This window comes from Pseudopipra pipra, chromosome 2 (assembly GCF_036250125.1).
Source record: "Pseudopipra pipra isolate bDixPip1 chromosome 2, bDixPip1.hap1, whole genome shotgun sequence".
Classification (NCBI taxonomy): Eukaryota; Metazoa; Chordata; class Aves; order Passeriformes; family Pipridae; genus Pseudopipra; species Pseudopipra pipra.
In genome coordinates, this window is record NC_087550.1 from 27,303,975 (window position 1) to 27,324,939 (window position 20,965).

General features: G+C 41.8%; 1 protein-coding gene across 1 annotated transcript in view; it reads right to left on the reverse strand.

The window, feature by feature from the left end:
• TBX15 (T-box transcription factor 15) overlaps nucleotides 1–20,965 on the reverse strand; it is a 91,617-nt gene that overhangs the window by 13,142 nt on the left and 57,510 nt on the right. Inside the window, exons 3-7 of the mRNA XM_064644551.1 lie at nucleotides 16,705–16,806; nucleotides 14,823–14,994; nucleotides 14,294–14,461; nucleotides 10,309–10,373; nucleotides 2,798–2,895 (exon numbers count right to left, since the gene is read on the reverse strand). Coding sequence (XP_064500621.1) covers nucleotides 2,798–2,895; nucleotides 10,309–10,373; nucleotides 14,294–14,461; nucleotides 14,823–14,994; nucleotides 16,705–16,806 — 605 coding nt within the window. The remainder of the gene's footprint in view (nucleotides 1–2,797; nucleotides 2,896–10,308; nucleotides 10,374–14,293; nucleotides 14,462–14,822; nucleotides 14,995–16,704; nucleotides 16,807–20,965) is intronic.

A 20,965-nucleotide genomic window follows, 5' to 3' on the forward strand; every position in this document is an offset into this window, starting at 1 on the left:
TTGGTACATAAGCTAAGAATCTGTAGCAATTCATAGGACAGAACTTTATGCTGCTGACAACCCAAGCTCTTACCCCAGAAAACATAATTTTTCCTACTACAGTAAGAGGGACTCGTCTCTAGAAAATCAAAGCTGAATTCCACAGTTCTTATAGCAGAACTGGTCCAGCAACTTCCCTAGATTTCATGTAACTGGAACCTATTGCTTTTTTCCTATCTACCACTATTCTCTCCCTCCTCACAGGCTGGATAACCACAACTTCCTCCTCATCAAGCAGACACTTTTGCTGCTCTCACCCTGTCTCTCCAAAGTAAATATGCATTCCTTTATAGCTGCAGTGGACACATCTAGTCCCAAAAACCTCCTGTAGCCTCCTGTGCAATCTCTCAATTAACAATGCAAGGGGTAAAAGGAAGGCTTGCAATTCTTCAAATGTTTATTCAGAAATGTCATATGTTCACCCAGTTTTGGAGACAACAATGTGATTTAGAATTAAAGTATCTGTTTATTAAAATAATACCCTGAAAACTTCTAATTCATAAATATACAAGGGTGTGAGATAACGGCATGCAGCTCAGAGCGCTGAAGCTTCAGGCAGGAGAGAGAAGGAAAGTCCAAGGCAAGTTATTTACATGTGAAGACTGGCTCAGGCTGGGAGGATTAAAGGTGCAAGAGCTTATTGGTGATGTCAGCTGTTAAACACCAGTGATTTACTCACCTGTCACCCAGTTCATGTGCTTGAAAGCAAGGAGGTGAAGAGGTATGAGCATGGTATATCCTGGTTGTCTTACGTTTGGAGGGAAGAATCACATGTGGCTTAAAGCCACCCCAGCATTTCTTGCTCTTTCTGCCAGCAATTCCAAGGCCTCCAGACCAGACCATTTGTGCTGGCCTTTGGGGGATGTCCCAGCAGCCAGAAATTAAAATAGAGTGTGTTTGTACCTTGGCTTTGCATCTATTTTTGAGACCAAAGGACAGCTTGTTACAGCAACTACTGAGAGGTGAGCACTATGATGGTTGGAATATTTCTGATTCATTATCTTGAGCTCATTTGACATGGTCAAATGCAGAGCTCAGCACTTTTTTGTAATGAGTTATTAAGTTTTTGAGATCGACCTGTGAACACAATTTTAGTTACAGGCTGCCCTAAGCCTAGAGGTCTGTGGTGCAGTGGTGGTGGTCTGCACAGAGCCAGCTGGTCACAGGGTACTGGCTTGCTTCCTGGTTTTTCAGCTGCCAAACTATATTATAGCAAGCTAAAAATACATTAAATATTTTCCTTTCCTAGTATTACCTTACCACGTAAGCAATTGCTGGACTTGCCACTAGGATGTTATCTGATAACCGAGGGGAGGGGAGGGGTTGAGCCCAAATAGGGAGTGAGACATTGGAGAGAGTCTGCTTCAGTGGCTGTGACCAGGAGGAGAAGCTGTTATGTTTCTATTTAGGTGAGTGATGAAAACACTCCTGAGTGCCTTCTTTAACCCATCTCTGACCACATCTCCCACTATAAGTGCTCCTCCACACAAGCCCCTGAGCTTGTGCAAAATCTCTCCTGCCCCAAGTTGTGCCCAGTTGGGTGGCCATGTAAAGACCATGTAAAGACATGGGGAGTCTCACACAGCTGACTGGAGTGTGCTCTATCCTTCTCTGATGCTATGCCATCAGAAACATGATTCAGCAGGTGACCTAGGCTCTGGGGTGTTGCACGTGGAACTGAGGTAGGGGACAGTCAGCAAGAAGACAGTCCTGCACTGTCCTACTCTTCTTATTCTGCCCTGGTGATGGGCAGCCCCAACAGCCACCATGGCTTCCCTGCCTCTGGAGGAGACCATATCATCCTCAGATGGATTCAAGGTCTGGAGGGAATTCTTGGGGGTGATGTCAAGCTAAAGTGTGAGAGGCTGGAGAATCTGCTGCACAGGGCAGGCATTTGGTTTTGATTGTTTAACCTCACTGGTGTCACATTTAAACACCATTTTGAATTGTTTATTTTCTTGCATGTATGTTGGAATGAAAAAAAGTATGAGGCTGCCTTGATACCTCCATTCTCAATGATCACTGTGTTTTTAACTAGATATAGCGGCAATAAAGTGAATGGGAAAGGTCTACCCCTGCAAAAAGCAAAATAGCAACACAGTCTGAAACTAGAGATGAAAGCCCTACTTAACAAGTGAGAGATGTAAAGGGCAGAAGCTATGAAAAGACACTGCATGAGCAAGTGGATAACACTTGGCTATCCAATAATTCTTCCCACATTCTTACTAACAGAAAGTCTCTCCAGCAAGGCCACCGAGTTCTGAAATCAAGGTACCACGATCCTGAAGGGGGGCATATTCTTGGTCTCCTAAAACTTCCATAGGACACAATCCCATTTCCCTTGTGTTTCCATACAAATAGTAAATGTTAACCGTAAATGGAGAACAACGTGTCTGACATGCTTGAGCATTTCCTCAGTCTCTCTGTGCCCTCTTCACACTTAACTCATGCTGTGTTGTTAGGCTGCTTCACTTAACCCTACACTCCTTCCTGCTCCTCCTTCTAGCTCTTAGGACTCTAGTTCCAGCGCTCAGAAGACCAGGGAGATCAAGTGGTTCTTTTGCACCTCATAAGGCATGGCCTGTCCACCATTTCCATCTACCTCTCTACTCTGTGTCCTTTCATTATAGTCAAGAGCTCAATGATGTATGTGACATCCCCATTCCAGTCACTGGACACACAGCAAAGTGTGTTGCTGCTCTTATGCCCTCTTCTCCTGCTCTTTCTACAGCTCTTTGCATTCCCTTTGTATGCTCACCTTGCTGCTTCTGCATGGTGGTGAAGTCTTCAAAGGTGAGAGTGCGCACGGGGGGCCTCCAGAAGGCGTAGGTCTCCATAATGGCCTCCAGCCCCGTCCTATGCAAAGAAAATAAAACAAGGAGAGAATAAGAATGTCAGTCAGCTGAGGGCATAGGCACTGCGGAAAGAAGGCTCTGACTTTTTTTGACAGGCTGCCAGCGGCTACTGAAAGGTCACCTTGGCATCTGTGAATTCCTCAAGTCTTCCCGCACAAGTGCTGGGCACCAAAGTAAAATAAAATTTCCCCAACCCAGGATTTCAAAAGCGTCAAACAGTCTCTCAATGCCTTTTTCCTTTATAAAAAGAATCTCAAGCCTTGTGTCTGCTTTACAGGAGACACATGCCTGTCAGTTCCTCAAGGCACACTTTATCATTGACTGGGCCTCCACACTTGATGGATGTAAGCTGTCATGCAAACAAAGGAGGTCTGGGATTCAGCCTACAGAACCAGAGATTTTGTGAATTGCCTTTTCCTGCCACTTCCTACTTCTGGACACTGTTCTGAAGTGCTATGGGAAGCCATCATAAAGGGAATCTTCTTGGTTTTGGACTTTGCCTAGAAATGCATAAGATGCTCTTTAAAAATGATCAGTGACATCTCTGCTTTGGGTCCTTAACTCACCACAAAGACATAACAAAAAGAAAACACCAAAAAATTTGGTGAGAACTTTTCTTCTTGAAGGGCGGGGGTCTCAGATTTATTCTTATTTTCACCAAAAAATGCTAGCTCTGCTGGAAGTCTCTTAGCTCCACAGCCTCAGTGAGGACACAGGCGCATTATCAGGAAAAGACTCTATGTTCCTTACGAGATAAACCCCTGGAGTTTCTTCCCAGGAAAGGCTCTCCTCTGTGGAAGCTGCACACTGCTCTGTTCCCCATTCCTCACTTTCCCCTGCCTCTTTTCCAGCAGTAGGTTTTAGCCCTTGCCCTGACTGTACACCACTAGAGATTCTTCGTCAAATGCAAGAACATATCCCCTTTCAACGCAAAAGGCACTAACATCCCCAGAGCCTCTCATCAGATGTTGAGCTGACACTGGAGCTGCCTTTTGCTTCTGAAAATGTCTTTCTGCACGTGCCTTCACTCACTCGGTTAACTTTCCAAAGTCTCCCCGGAAGCTTGGATGCTTTAAATACATTGGAGTTGGCAAACTAAACTCTGTATTTTAAGAGGAGGTTTAGAAGAGAGGTTGTTGCATGGTGTTTATTAGCTGCTAAGCTGTTAGAAGTAGAAACAGAAGACATATCTGCATAGCAGTCTCACACTAGTGCTGAGCACATTACAACAAAACTATTTGGTTAATACAGTGGCCTCTGCCAGCTCATAGAGCTCAGAGACAACAAGGCAGTGCAGAATTTGAACCCATCTGCTAAGCTGGGCTCTGTGTGCAAAAGCTACCCTTCAACTACCGATATCATGCCCAGGATTTCCTCTGCTCCCTGTGTGTGAAAGTCACACATTTTCAGACTCCATCTGCTTCTCCACTCTCACAGCTGGGAAGAGAACAGCACCTTTTTTGCAGCCTCATGAAATGCTCCCTGGCCCAAACATGAAGGGAGGACTTTCTGGTACCATATATCCAGGGGCAAAAAAAGTCCTGAGCAACTTGCAATGCAACTAGACCTGCCATTGAAAGGACCTGCCTTGGTGATTAAAACCACGTAATATATCCAAAAATGCAGACTGAAAGTTCCAGCTTTGCTAATTCAGCTGCCCTGTGTCTTCCACAGGATCATGTGAGGAAGCAAGGAGGCCAGCTCACTAAAACAAGTGGACACACAGTCTGGTTCAGTCATTAGATCTCCAGCATCAGACTTCTAGCTCTGCTCTCATAACTCCCTTCCAGTAAAATCCAAACCCTAATGGGAGGTGGCTCAGGGAGACAGTAAAAGCAGGTTAATGCTATTACCACTGCCTCTCCCTGGAGACTACATCATTATCTGCTCAGCAATTGACTCATTCTAAGTTTCTAGCTCTGCATCTACCACCTTCCACTGTATCAATACAGTTCTCACAGGTACCATGTAATTTGAAAAGGAAAAAATAGGATAGTCAGGAGATAATAAAAGGAAGAAATAAAACAGTAAATCGGGAATAATACACTGCTTTCAAGGTTTAGACTCCACTGTGTCTGTGACCTGATAGAGGGTAATTGGCAGCACTGAGAGTACCAGCTTTTATTCCTGCCTGTATGTCAGGGAAAGGAAAGATGCCTCCAGAGACCCACCTCCTCCTGCTCCAGGAGAGGAGTTCTACAACAACGCCTTTGCTGTGGACACAGCTCCTCTCACCCTTCCCTTTCCACACTGCAACTGTTGGAAACAACACTGTGGCTTTGCTGGACTCACAGATTGCCCTGAAATGCCGAGGGCAGCGTGGCAGAAGCAGATACCTGAAGAATGGATGCCAAACTCCACAGCTGGCTCTTTCTGCCACTAATGTGAGACCTTTACTCCTCCAGAACACGTGTGGAACATGCATTACAAAACATCCTCTCTGAGTATGTGGATAACAGAGCTCAAAGTTATGTACAGTTCTCCTATGCATAAATTTAAGTCCCTATATACTAGAAAAAAATTTTTTTCCCATTGGTGTATGGTTTGTTTGGGGTTTTTTTTCTTTGGTTTATGTTTTTGGGGGCCTCTTTCACTTTGTGCAGAAAAAATATTGTGGGTGTTTTTGAAATAGTATCTAAGAAGAACACATCCTTACCAAACTTTCACATCCTTCCATGCATAAGACAAGATCCATGAGACAGCAGCTTCATGTGCTAACCTGCTAGGCACCTACCACCCTGTGTATGGAGTCTTGCAAAAGAAGAACATGCAGCCATGCTAAAAAACAGCTTTTGATGAGAAGGCACACCACCTTTGTGTGACTGATTTTACAACCGTGTCCCCAGCCTTTCTTCTGTCTGTGATGTATTCCTACTTTTGAAAGAAAATGTTGAGGTGGTGAGGTGGGAATCAAGAAATTTAATCCCTGTCAACTCTAATAACTGTGTCTTATGTAGCAATTTATGACATTGGTGTGCTCTCCTAGTCAGCAGAAATACTGGAGTGCTATTATGTGTGTGTGTGTTCCACCCCCTAACAAAGAAAAGAAACCCCCCCTGGCCAATGAAGAGACCTTTTGGGACAGCAATAAATGCTGACAAAAAAATAATTGTTTGCAGCATTCCTGAAATCTCAGTAATATGGGGGGAGCTTTGGTGAGGGCTGCTGGTACCAAGTGTGCTGAACATAATCCATGTGGCATTTATTTTCTCTTCCAAAGAGCCGCACTGAAAAATTAACTTCAAACTATCTATCAGTCCATAAACCCTCCCCTCTCACACCATCTTTATGAAGGAAGTAAAAAGCAAAAGTATCAGAAGAGGACTCACTGCCAGCTTTTTTTTTTTTTTTTAATAAGGTCAGTCCTTTAAAAGGTATCCAAAATTTACTCTCTCTTTTTCATTCATTCTTTTATTTTTAGTGCTATAAAGTTTTAATAATAGGCAATAAATGAAACAGTTCCATTGTCTGAAAAATGAAAGGACCTATCTGTGCACTTCCATAATCCATCCCATATGGCTGATCTTGCCATTCCCACTGCATGCAGGATTCAGGTCATCATTTCATTGTTCACTGGGGAAGCCAAACTATTGGCTCCAAGTGTCCTCCTGGCTTTCTTATCCTAGACAAAACTCAAAGAGCATTTCCAGCAGAAACAACTTGTATTCACTTCAGCTGCCCACATCTGGAAGTCAAGTGCTGTTATTTGCCTTCAGCCTAGAGTTTTTTATCTTCCATCACCCTGCTGAGTTTCCTGACTGTTGTCCCTTCTGGCTTCCTCCTGGATAAGAAGGTCCTGCAAGCATCCCACTGTCAAATCAACTTTGCTTGGTCTCCAAAAATAGGCTCTGTGGCATTAAACCTGCACCCTTGCTACCCAAACATTTGGCTAGTTGAGCTCTATATCTCAAAAACTCTAGTTTCTCAATCCCTCGAAGTTCAGGAAAGAAACCAAGTAATAACTTGACTTGTACCTCCATTACATAGGTGTCCTTTCACCACCAGAAGCTTCTCTTGTTGCATTTTTACAGATGCTTCACGTGCCTTTCCAAAAAGTGAAGAGGGACCAAAAATCAGGTAGAGGGAATCTCTAAGAAGTAGGAACCAAGACTCAGCCTTCAAACACAGGCTAAATTCCTAATCCAACAAGGCAAATGGCTAGATGGCTGAACACCATTACTTAACACGGTTTGAGTGCTCAAAGACTGCAAAACATTGTCTAGCTGCTGAGCTGTTTCTATCCTTCCCTCTGAAACCCATCACTGCTCCTTCTCCCAGCTTAAAGACTGAGGCAGTGAGCTATGAAGGGAGACATTCATGCAAATAACTGAAAGAGATCTAAGAAAGAATCTGGGAAAAGATTGCTCCTCCATATGGATACAAGCATTTACATCATGATGGGGTGTCCCCAGAGCAACAGGGTTTTAGCAATCTCTTGTAGTAATGAAGTGAGACCACAGTCATAAGGAAACGTAGGGGAAGGCTGTGAGCTGATGGAAGCAAAAGATTTAAAAGGGAAACTATTTTTAAAAAAACCCAGTTCACAATTTCTGCAGCAGGAAACAACAATGAAACAATAAAAGAATAAATAACTGGAGGGGAAAATATCTACCACCATTTAATGGAAGAATCTCCACACAAAGCAGAAAGGTAATGTCCTAGAGAAGAAGTGGCCTAAGAGTTCCTTTTTTCCCAATATGCTCTGCTTTTCCCAGGGGGATTCTTTCCTCCATCATTTGCTGGCAAACTCTAACCATGGCTCTGATTCAGTATCCCTATGTCACTGGGATATGATGTCCTGGAGCTGCCTCAGAATTCTGTGTCTCCTGCTGCTGCCACACCTTTTTTTTTTTCCTTAAGACCTTCTAAAAACCTTAAAACCTCTTGGACATATACTATTCAATTGCCTGCTTCACAAATGGCCCCTTCTTCAAACTAACCTGTTTCTTTTTCAAAGAAGGCCTACATTTTCAGTGGGACATTCTCCAGCCAGTCTGATGCACTGCAGTTGACCGAAGTTGTGGGAAGGATATGTGAATGATGTTTGAGGGTGTGGGAATTTGCAGAGCATCATGACTGCTAATCCAGCTGACCAGTAATCCTGATGAAATGACAAACTCACAAGGGGAAGAGCCATCCAGCATGGTTAAGAGAAGTCCCATTTGGAGAGTCCTCTCCCCACACAGCTTAGACCTGAATGTTTTTCTCCCTCCTATGTGTACGTCTATGCATGTGTCCTCTTGAAAGGGAGCAGCTGAGCGTTAATGTCCTCCACTAGCTGACAACAGCAGTGCAACCTTAGCCAGACCACTGCTTGTGAGGCAGGCGCCTGACTGCTATATATGCTTGCAAATACCTTTGCCTGTTTTTTTCTTCCTAAAGCCTCAGGCTGCTCTCTTTGATGTGTAATACCTTAAAGATTTTAATTCCTCTTTACATCAGCAGAAAGCCTTACTGAGCCCTCCCCACAGCTGCAGCCGTGTAGCAATTTCCTGCCCTTTCTTAAATCAATGAGCTACAAAGATCAGTAATTCCCAACTTTTTCAGGAAACTGTCCAAATTCACTGAGCTAGGACCTTATTAATGCCTTCCATGTTAATATAGCCCACCATGTACCTGGAACTGCATCAATCCTCTTCCAAACCCAGCCCCCAGTGCAGCTGTATCTCTGCACACAGATCTTGTACCTGGGGCACATCCTACTTCCCACACACAGGAGAGGAGAGCAGAGTAAAAGTCACATATGCCTCGAGGAGAACTGATGCTCCCAGTGGGGATTAAATGAGAGCGGTAACATCTTTTTGCATAGCTTCTGTAAGATGAGAACAGAGGAACTGAGCTAGGAAATCTCTAGGTCGGTTAGGTGTCTGTGACCATAGAGCGTGTAGCATTACAATGTGTGGTGGAAAACACAGGGACTGAACACTGTGCTTAGCGAACTATAAGGACGTAGTGGTCCTGGGGAACACACACAACAGGAGCATGCAAGTAAAAACTGAATTACAGTGCCCATGGGAACAGCAAATGAGGGTTATGCACATGACTTTCACTCCGGCTTGCAGAATCTTGCTTTACAACCCTAGGCTTCTTGTAATGTACTCATATATGTCTAATTCTATAATAAAATTAATGTTTAAAGCCTTTGTCACACTGATTGAAAGGATACCCACGTCATTTAGATCCGAAATACTCAGATAGGCTGCAAATTCTTCAGGATTCATGAATGCCAGAAAAAGTTGAAACTTTGGTTTGATTTTCTTTTTGTTTTTTGATAACTCTGTAATGTCTTTTACTATCACAATAGGGGTTTTTGATTAAAGTTCCTGTTTAACTATTACCTGTTAAAATACTTTTTTTTCTAAATAACGCTCAAGGTGTTTTCTTTAATCTTTTCATAAAAATCCTGGCAAAAATCAAGCGCCACAGTCAAAGTGAAATAATCTGACAACACTTCAGAAAAACAGGAATTGTTTGAAACGAGAACATTTTTGCACTTTTATCCTGCAAACCTATCACAAAGTCATTTTTTCTTCTAATGTAAAGCAAGCATTTGCACTCTAAGTTTTGGCATTTCCTATGAAAATTAAAATTAAAAAATGCCCTTCAGCCAGCTCTACATATAACAAAGAATAAGCTATTATTTTGCACAGTGTTAGATTGTGACCTATTTGTCTGTTTTACAGTCTGCAATCCCTCATTTTTCTGTGTTCTTCATTTTAATAACAAAAAAAAAAATAGGAAACTACAGTATCTCTAGAAGTTCATTAATTTTACCTAATTCTTTAGATATCATGGTACCACATCAGCAATACATGAACAGTTTACTAACAACTTATCAGAGATGCTAAAGAATGTTTTAAAACATGAAAATCATAGAAATGAGCATAAATAAATTAATTTTCCAGGACATAAAAAAAAGGAAAAAACCCACCAGCAAAACACATATACAAAATAACAGAAGGGATACTAAGGTAGAAGCAAAGAGAGAACTAAACATACAGCAACAAAAAAATACAGTCACAGAAAAAAATGTTATCAAGCAGGAAAGTGATAAGCTGTCTTTACAGATATGTTGTCTAAGAATATCTAAACCCCTTTGTCAGGGTTTGGGACTGCAGAATCCAAACAGAGGTAGGAGCAGCACTGGAGGAGACTTCTGAAAAGAAATGGGATCAGTCTAGCTGTTTAATCTGGGAAGTATTTCCTAAAGAAGCCATCATTACACATTAAATCTGTTTAGGTAAAATAAAACAGTCCTTCTAATTCCTCTAAGAACTATTCTACAGCAAATTTCTCCTGTAAAACGTAATTATGAACACAAGATGCCTTCCTCAACCTTAGACACATGCCCTGTGCACTCATCAGGGAAAGGAGGGAAGAGATCAGTGAGGAAACACAAACAAGTTCCTGTTACCTGTTTCTCCCAGAATCTCTGAAACCTTTAGCAAAGGGGTTTCTGTCAATTTTTAATCTGGTGATCTAAAAGGAAGAAAAAGAGAATTAGTTGATGTCTTCAAATTTTTCTCTTTAAACAAATGAAAATTACGGATGATTATCACTCTCACCCAAGCCACCTGTACAGTGATTTTCCATACTTATTTCCCCAGACTTCTGTTAAAGTTGCCCTTCCATTATCCATGAATACACTATCTGCTTACAAGAGAATGGCACCAGAGACAGAAACCATGGCAGTATTAGGAAACCTGGCACAGCACTGGGGCTGAGAAGTTGTTCCTGAAGGAGAAGCACACCTTGGACCCAGACGCAAAGCCCCAGGAGCTCTAATTTGTCAATGTCCACGTGGTTTGGGAAGCAGGCATACTGCTCATGTTTGGCTGGTATCTGAGTTATCCCAGCCTTAACACTGTAGATATCCAGCAGCTGGATGCGCTCATGAACCTTCAGACAATGCTAAGGAGGAAAGGCCTAGCAAAGCACAGGCTACAGCCTCGAAAAATGGCAGCTGGCCACCCGGTCACACGTACAGGTTGCTGCTGTCCTGGTCAGCATCTAGGTGGCTCCTCAAGAGTTTTCCAGTCTGAAATATTTTTTCTTTTTCTTTTTTTTTTTTTTTTTGCTCCTTTAAATAAAGGAAGGGGCAGCCAGACTAACTGCTTTGGGGGGGATCTTCCTTCATGCTTTATTTTTAAGCACGAATTCCATATTGGTAAATATGAAAAATAGCATGAGGATTTTGACCTTGCAGTCCGTGGTATTGTACTCACTGTTGGCTATTCCACAACCTGATGTAGCACAAGAGCTTTCCTCTGCCCGCCTCACCTTGTCCTGGAGATTCTATCTCTGGAGTGAAAGGAGAGTGAGATCTCCAGACCCTATCAAATTTGAGTTTTTTTGCTGAAACTGCTCAGAAGGGACTAGTTTAATACAGTCTGATCTGAAGTGGATTTGCAGGTGTTTTGCTTCTGTCAGAACCAAGCCTTTACTCTGAATATGAACCTCAGATCTGGAATGCAGCTCCTATTTTTGCAGAAGCTTAATTTGTGAACTTAATTTCCGCTAGCCTGACTTTGCAGCTGTCCTGGGACTTGTGTGTACAGACACAGATATGTTCTGTAGAGGATGGAATTACAGCAGAGGGAATCCCTGTGGTGGATTTGCTAACATTTTACAATTGTTTCCAGAGACACTTCTCCCGGTAAGACAAAGTTTTACAGCCACTGGAGGGCATGCCGGCAGATTCAGGGGATTTAAATTTGGGTTTAATGAAAAGGTTTCTCCAGCCCACTAGAATCTCCTTACTGGTATTATAAAAATGTGATTGTGTCCCCAAAATTTTTCTGGACAAAATCCCCAAATGCTTGGAATTCAGAGAGACAGAAACTTCAGTGCTTATTTAGAGTGAGGCAGCTTATGGTACCAGTCCGTGACAGGGATCCCTCCCTTAGCACCTCCCTTACCTGTGTAATTATGTCTTATAGGTCTGGTCATGAAGGAAAAATGACAGGCTTATTTCCTCTCATTTCTTCTCCTTCTCTATCCTCTTTTCATGTCTGGTTACAGCTAAAGTTTTTGGAGTATATGCATTTGGCTGAGAGGGGTAGGAAATTTCCCATACTGCAATTACAGAAAACCCACCATCATGTTCCAATATTTTTGATCCATTTCAGATCCTTATTTAAGTCAGTTTGAGGGGACCAGACTGAGAAAAAAAGTTAGTAATAATGGGAAGAAAAAGAAGCAATCATGGGAGCATTGTCAACACGTATGTTGCAAAAAACCCCCAACTCTATGACATTTCACTAAATTGTTACAATTCACAATTGTTAGAAATTGTTTAAATATTACAATCTGCCTTAAGCTAATTTAATATGTGTCTGTCCCTCAGTCCAAAAATACTGAATATAATGACATCCACTGAGTTCATGAAGTCATTCTCCACAAGCACAGTTGTTGCCATGGAAAAAATACTAACTTCATAATTTTTTTTCACCAGCTTTTTTCCATTCAAAACTCCTCTGCAATTCATGGCAGGAAACTATAATCTATTGCCCTAACAGTTTGATAGTATATTATTTTTATTCCAAGTGGGTTTGTACCCTCATTCTAGTTTTACAACAGTAACTTGCACTCTCTAAGTGGACACACTATTAACGCAGCAAAAATCTTCAATAACTGACATTCTGTTTCACATAGCTGGGGAAAAAAATTACCTTATGCAGCCCTTTTAATGCCATCACAACCCATACCCCAGTGAGGAGGAGAATGGCAGGAAAGGGAAATGGGATGTTCCTCTCACCTGAGAGTAAAACAGGGAGTATGTGTAGGCAAACAAGAGAAGGCAAACTCCCTGAACCCAAAGCATGACAGAGGTGCTGTGAAGGCTAATGAGAATCTCTGAGGCAAGGGCAGCTGGCAGAGGAGCAATACATAAAGAGACTACAAAAAGAATGGGTGGATACAAGGAGCTGTCAGTATGTGCAATGAATGTGCCTGAAGAAGCGATGAAGCAGGACACCTCATCAAAGAGTAGGACACAATATTTCACTGGCCACTGGAGGAGAAGGGAGAGCAAATGTGTACAATCAGAGCCCCACCCAACCCGGCTTTGAACACCACCAGGGATGGGGCATCCACAGCTTCTCTTGGGCAACCTGTCCCAGTGCCTCACCACCCTCACCACAGTAAAGAATTTTTTTCCTAATATCCTATCTAAACCTACTCTTTTAGTTTGAATCTATTCCCCCTTGTCCTGTCACTACACACCCTTATAAAAAATATCTCTACATCTTTCTTGTATGCTCCCTTCAGGTACTGGAAGGCCACAACTTGGTCACCCAAAGCTTTTTCTTCTGATCTTTATTTACAGCGGGAAGCATTTTTTTTCCCCAGTCCCAGCCTGCTGTCCACCCACTCAAGAGGTTGGAAGAGAGGTGCCACTGAAGACTAATGCAAAAAAGTTAAGTACCTCAGCTTTCTCCTCCTTTGTTGTTACCAGTTTTCCAGCATTGTTTATTGGAGAGGTACACCTTCTTGAACCTTCCTTTGCTGGTTAAGATACCTGTAGAAACCCTTATTATTTTTTCCAGGTTCAGTTCCAGCTTTGCCTTGGCCTTCCTCACCCGATCCCTACACAATCATACTTAATCTCCTTACTCTTCCCAGGTTACCTGACCTTGTTTCCATCACCCATGCATTTGCTTCTTTCCCTTTAGCCTGAAGTCCCTACTCAGCTATGCCTGTCCCTTGAGTTCTTTGCTCGATTTCTTGCTCCAGGGAATTGCTAACTCTTGGCTATATAGAAGACTTCCTTAAAAATCTGCCATATCTGTTTTATCCCTTGTTCCTGAGGGCAGTCTCGAAGGGGATCATATTGACTAACTTCTAGAAGAGCTGAAAGTTTTCTTTCCTAAAGCTCAGGGGCCTAACTTGACTCCTTACCTTAGGACATTTATGCACGAGGATTTCAGTTCATATGCAATACAGGCGTTCAAAGACTTATTTTGTCAACAAACTGATGAGATTGCACTTCTTTAAAAGTTTTTCCTTCGCTGCTATAAAAACCCCAACTATGTGTTTTCTTTCTGAGACAACAGATCTGGACTAGTTGTACTACCTTAAAATTATAACAGGGACAAGACACAGTAATTTGTACCATGAGACAGCAAGGAAATTTGAACACAATACATCTCTTTATGATTGATCTCACCTACTTACATTACAGAAAAAGATACAGCCATCTTATCTCCAAGGTGGTTTTCTGACTAGATACTTGAAATCTACACACTACCCCAGAGCAAGCATTTTCTTTTTTAGCCTGTAAAGTGTACACTCTTCTTTAGCTTTGTTTGGTAGAGAAGAAAAGGTCTCAATCACAAAGAGCACACTGACATTTTTATGACCACACAACATAAAAGGAGCCTGAAGGCACACATCTTTACCTGTTGATTTTGGTAGGCTGTCACTGTGGTGAAAACTGTCTCAGGGAAGTTAAAAGTTTTCACCCCATCTCCTGAAGGAACTGGCTTTGTAGGAGAAAGATCACTGCTGAAATCCTTGCGGATGACATGAACACGAGGCTGGTATTTATGCATTGAATGTAAGATTATCTGAAGAGAAAACAAAAGGAAAAGGACTTTTTTTCTTTCCCAAATATTTTACACCACATCCAGATGTACAAAAAAGAAGGGATGGAGTAAGAGCTAATATGACGAAAACTACCCTTTTCTTACAAGCATGTATGAGACAAAGTTTGTGCTGAGTGCAGAGAGAAAGTTGCTTTATTGCTTTATAGGGTCAGGCAACAGTTTGAGGAAAAGCACTGAAATAGGGAAAAAGCTCCATAACTGGAGAGCAGCTACAGACATGTGCTGGACAAGACAGAGGAGCATCAAAGCAGCAGCAGCACCCTTTCAAGACTGAGAGGAGCAAGGCTGGGACAGCAGGCACCACAATTAACTTCTAACTTACATGGCCTTGATCATCAAGCTCGTTGTTGGTCAGCTTGAGCTTGTCAAAACTGACCACCTGTCTCATCCAGGTGTCTCCAGAAGCCAGTGAGTCAGGGTGGATGTAAACCCTTGGGGGTACTGGAGAGTCAGCATTGCCAGCCACCATCCACTTGGAGCTATGATACACATACCTGAAAAAGGAAAGGTAGACCTAAGGGAAGTTGTCACTCACTCACTGTAGGAATATGTCCAGAGCTCCTCCTCCCCTGCCACCCTACCGCATGCAACTCAAGCTCTCATTTGCAGTCAGGGGAGAATGTGCTTTATTGCAACCTCCTACCTTCTAAATGAAAGCCAGATTATCCCTGAGCCACTTGTTCAGACTTGATTCCTTATTAAAACCGCCTTGCAGTTATTTTGCCAGTAAAACTCTACCACATGTGCCTTCTCAACTCCTTAACCCTCTCTGAGCCAGAGTAAGAGGCTGGAAAATATGGATAAACAAAGTCCTCTCTGAAAATATTAATAAATACCCTGTAATTTCTGGAAATCGGCACTGGATCCCATACCAGACTTTGCAAAACACGTGGCTTCACCTAGAAAGGGCAACAGCCAATAGATACCACTAGAACAATTGCTAAAACCAATTCCATATGGTATTACATACATTGGGACTAAAGGAAAAAAATTATTTTTGTTTTCCTGACCTTCTGTGATCTTTTGTGTTCCTGATCTAGCCATCCTATATATGCCATAAATTTTTCTACCACAGCTTTGCCTAGACACTTTTTTTTCTGTCCTGCAGCTAGTTCCATCTAAGGCATTTCACAAAGAGTCCTGCTAACACCTCTAATTCTGCCCTGTGCTGCCCCTCATTGGGTCTCTACTCAGCTCTGCTAAGCTGTTTCAGTCTTTACCTACAAAGAGTGACTAATTTCCTGTATTTTCACAAGAAATGAAAAGAAAAGAAAGGTCTGTTCCTTTCATTGCTAGTTTGCTCAATGGACAGAAACAAAGGGTAAGACAATATATTTATTTTCAATGTTAATGTTGTCAGAACCACACTCAAAGAAAGAAAAAAACCCATCCAGGTGAGTATCAAACACTGTCTTGATGCTTCCCCAGGAAAAGCATTTTCCTGAGAAACACTCTGCACAATTTGAGAGCAAAAATGTAGTATTTAGCATTTGAAGCATAGGGTCAATTCCAAATCCCTGAAATCTGGTTCAGTCAAGACTGTTAGGGGAAAAGGGGTCTTTTAATAAGAATACATAAATCACCTCTGTCTGGATAGTTTTCTGGGATGTAGGGGACCATGAGTTTTCCAGAGTACATTTAAGGGTCAGAAGCCCATTAATATCAGAGAAACCTCTTCCTGTCTTTCAACTCAGTGGTGGAGTGTTTCTCAATGACTCCACACTCTGGGTCAGGGACCAATATTCACTGTGGCTGCTGTGCTGGACAGTGAATGCTTTTAAAATTTAAATCACCCAATTCAGTTCAGGCCAGACCTGAGGTTCCTATCTTAGTTCAGGGGCTGCTTGCCCATTCCTTTCTGCTTGGTGAAGTAGTTTTAGAGACTGTAGACTCCCCATTGATAACTCCAGTTATCAGTTCCCTCAGAAAGTTGTAGTGAATCAAGTCAATTAGGAAATGCATGACAGGGAACTCCTCAATTAAAAACTGCTATTTGAAAAGAAAAAGATTTAGATCCAAAGAGACTATATTAAACCTCTGGATTTGTGTCTCATGATTCTGGTCAAATCAACCACGTTGATATAAATCAACATGGTCTCCTCCAGCAGACCTTTGCAATGGTGTATAATGGCAGGTGTCCTTGCTAGGCTGTCATTAACAGTAAGTTATTATAAGGTTCCTACCTCTGCACTTAAAAAGCTTACCTGTATCTCTTGTTATCCACAGGGACAATGTCCATGGCAATATAATACTGCTGGTGGGGATCCAAGCCTGTAATTTTCACCCTCATGGCTGGAAACATTCTCCTAGGAAAATAAGAGTAGAAATAAGGGGGGGAAATGGTGAATAAGGATGCTGAAGTGGGTCCTTATACCTCTTTCTGACACCAGGAGTATGCTATTTTACACAGCCCAGTACTTGCTATGACTCCTCTGGACTTGGTGTGGGTAGAAAAGACTGTGCTGGTAGTGGTTTGAATCTTCAAATTTTTCCCACTTAGAAAAAGGAGTGGCAGGATAACAACCTGTAAGTAATAATAAATACTCACAGTCAAGCACTCTGTTTCCAGTTCATAGCAGACAATTCTACTATACTTTACAGAGATTGTCCTCTCTAAGGCATTTTTAGGTAGTATTTTGTGCAATGTTGTCTTTCTATGCCAGGTCTCTATTAAGCATTTTCTCCTGATAGGCAAATTATGAAACTATACGCCAAGAAGAATCAATTCCCAGCTTTTCTCTTGTCTGAGCTCAGGTCTGGTTCTGCTGTACACTAGTCACTGCTCTGGAAGTGTTTGTAGCAAAGCAATAATTTCAGAAGAGAACAGATCAGAACAATTTTAACCTTGAAGATGTCAGTGATAGTGTGGCTATGGCATAATTTCTCATTCTTAAAAACTTTATGGTGGCCAGTAGACCAATATCTGTTCTATACCTCCCTCAAACAGCACACTAAGGGAATTCCTTGTGCCATATTATATTTGTAAGTAATGTGATATTTTCACGTCTTCGTGAAATCTGAGGAGCAGAACTGCATGAAGTGCAGACTAAATCAAGCAGCAGAGCAGAGCACTGAAAGAAATCCTGCGTTGTTTCACTGGCTGTTAACTCAAACCTGAGCTCTACTCAACTAGCTTCTTAGCCCTTATCTGAGAAAAACTTGAGTAGAGGTCCTATAGGATGGTGTTACTCAATTGCATGACTTCTACCTAGAAAATGCAAAGGTTTGGTAGGAGACACTCTGAAAGTATTGCATGCTCATACAAAATTACATTCTACTTCTCTGACAAGTAGGCATATCCTTATGGAATGAAGGTTTGGATGGAAGGAGGATATTAAAGGGGAATTTAAAATCATAATGCCAAAATAGTGGAAAAGTGTACAAGAAACGTTGTCCTCTTTTTCCAGGAGCCATCCCCAGAAACCATCATGACACTTTCCTTTCTATTTAGTGAGAAGCAGTGAAACATCAGAGAAGAAGATTTAATTCTCCCAGAATTTCTGTTTCTCAAGGTATTACTAGTGGACATAGCCTGGAGGAGGGAGAAAACAGGAAATTTTGTGTCAACACCTCCAAACATGTCTCTTACACTTTTCACTGCAGGGATGTGACATGACAAGATATTTTATTCTTTCCCATCCAAGCCACATAGACCCACTAGCAGAAGAGAGTGAGAAGGAGGAGGTTGGTGTTCAGCCTTTACCTTACCCACAGCTCTTTCATTTCAGACCACACTCAGAAGATAATTTCTGATCTATTAGCAACTGCAACTGCTTTGGAAAAGGGCCTTTCTCTTGGGGGGTGGGGAGAGCACCACAGCACAGCTAACCCAAGTTATGAGAGACATAAAACTGTCAGAAAAATCATCTGCAGAAACCCTTCAAGGACAAAGCAGATTAGTGCAGCTGATGGTGTGAGTTTACTAGTGAAATGACTTGGGGGAGGGGGGGGAGAAGAATAATGGATTAGCCTTTGGTGGCTTGAGGGCATTACCTTGTTTCTACCACAATAGCTCATTAAATCTGCCAAGCCAAGTGGGTACAGGATGTGGCATTTTACAGTCCAGCTCTCCTTAATTAGAGAGAGGTGGCTTGGGAGCAGCTAAAGAGGTAGGTCATGTTTCAGAGGGTTGATGAGAAATGCAGGATTAAATCTGAGTCTCTTTGGGTCCAAGACTACACACTGTATTGGGAAAATTGAACACTCTGTGTGTCCCAAGAAGCTCCCTCCAAATCTGCAGCCCCGTGTAAAGTTGCAGTATAGCCTGTGGGGTTGTTGCTGATGAAATACCTTGTAAAAGATTACCGCAGACCATTCAGCAGGCTTAGAGGCTAATCTCTAAAATGATCAGAGAGAGCTCGGCTGATCCCACTGCTTTCTCTAAGGTTTAAGTGAACTTTTAAAGTTTTGTAAATTATTACTGTTTTTCTTCTTCTGTGGGTGTAAAAGTAACTTAGGTTTCTTTGCAATAAGGATGTGGCCTGGAACTGTCACAGCAGGTCTCCAGCAGCACTGCTACATGGAAAGGGGAAAATGGAAAAGGCAGAGGCAAACAGTGGTGACTTAGGGATGTACCATGTATAATCCTGGTAAAGTCCTTGTTCTCTCCGTTTCCTTTTGGTTGGCTCTTGGTTGGCTCTTGGTCCCCCAGAGGCACCAACCTTATAGAAGACAAGGGGCTCAAAGGTTTGGAAGGAATTCAGGCCATTTGAATATGGCTTATGAATATGATGTGAATAAACAGTCAAGAATCTTTCATCTAGACAGGTATCAGCTAGCTTTATAGCCAACAGCTACAGACATGAAGGCTGTCTGTTTTCATTGGGAACATCTGATGACATCTGATATATTTTAGGAAGAGGTTTTATATCAGCAGCAGTTTGGGATGATCAAGTTATTTATATGTTAGCTTTACCACTCAGCAGGAAAACAAGTCTTCCTAAACTTAGACTGTGAACTTACACACAGTACCCTTTTAGGAGAAATACGATGTGATATGAAATAAGTTATTAAATTACTTTAGGACCACTTACAAGTGTTTTAAAAAGCATTTTAGTAACAACCATGTATCTCAATCTACTCAATTTCTGTATTCTTTCATGATGAAAGTGAGGTTTATGAACATCAAATGTGAAGAAAACTAATGATATATAAACATCTCTAAAACGTGATCAGTATTATCCAACACTGTAGTGTACTGATATTAAGAACCATGTTTGTGAACTTTCAGCAAAAGAAAGAAGTAGTTGGATTTTGACAACTAGCATAGTATTTTTGTTGTTGTTGTTTAAAATTTTCATTTAACATAAAAAATAGAGTTTGATATTCCTCTGTGAAAATTGTTCAAAGAAGGTATATCAGGTGTAACAGGTGTATCTCCAAACTGGATTTTTTCCTCCAATGGAATAAAACTTCAGTTTTTAACCCTTAAATTAGAAACTTAAATAAGATTAGATTTTCATAAGGGTGACATCTGTTAAATACAAACCCTAAAATGAAGGGCTGTGCTCTTCAATTGTAGCAAAAGACAATTTGTCTATTGACAGTAACACAGTAATCATTTTCCAGACATAAAAAAGTCCAATAGAGAAACTCTGCAAAATAATCTGGTTTAAGTTTGCAGATTTAGTGTGTACAGTGTTTACAGTGTATGTGAGTTTACAGGGCAGCCTGAAGTTATCATTGCTATTTCATATATTTCCTTGCATTTAAGACTGATGCCAAATTATATTTCTTTATAAAAAAACAAACGTAATGTGTGAGGGAAAGAAAGGTAATGCAAGGCAAGGCAGGGCAAGGCAAGGTAACAGAGGAATGCCTTTCTGTTTCTCTCTGCAGTATGGGATCATGTAGAGGAGATGTTTGTTTTGAGAGGAAAAGCTGAGGGCAGGGCTTGGGAGCAAAAGGATTTATTGTTTATGAGGGAGAGGGAGATTAGCAGATCTTCTCAGTTGCTCCCAAAGGGGATATTTTTCTGGAAGCTGGAGAAAGCTTATCTGACCCACTGGACCAGGACCTTTAAGCAGCAGTTTGGTAGCTATAGCCTGCCAGCCCTTGCTCTGAGAAGTCCTCTCCATGGGCCCCTTCAGCATCAATAGAGCTTCAATACAAAATCCCTGCTACTGTCACTAACTGAAGAGCACTGGAAATGAAAAATAATGCTTGGTAATGTAAACAGCCCTAAGTACTTGTTTCAAACAATTCAGACTCATGATTTTAGGGAGGCAAGGAAACTCCATGCAAAATACCATTTTGCATACAGGAGTCAGGAGAGGACAAGGTCACAAGTTCACAAGTTCCACTCGCTTCTGGCTTTTTCCACTCTAATTACCAAGCCTGGCCTCAGCACTTTGGTTTGAGCCATCCTGCGGTGTGGATATGATAACTGTGATACGACACACGAGATAATTTCCCCTGTTGTCGAGATGAGATCCTGGCTCTGTGACAGGTAAAACCTGAGTTCCC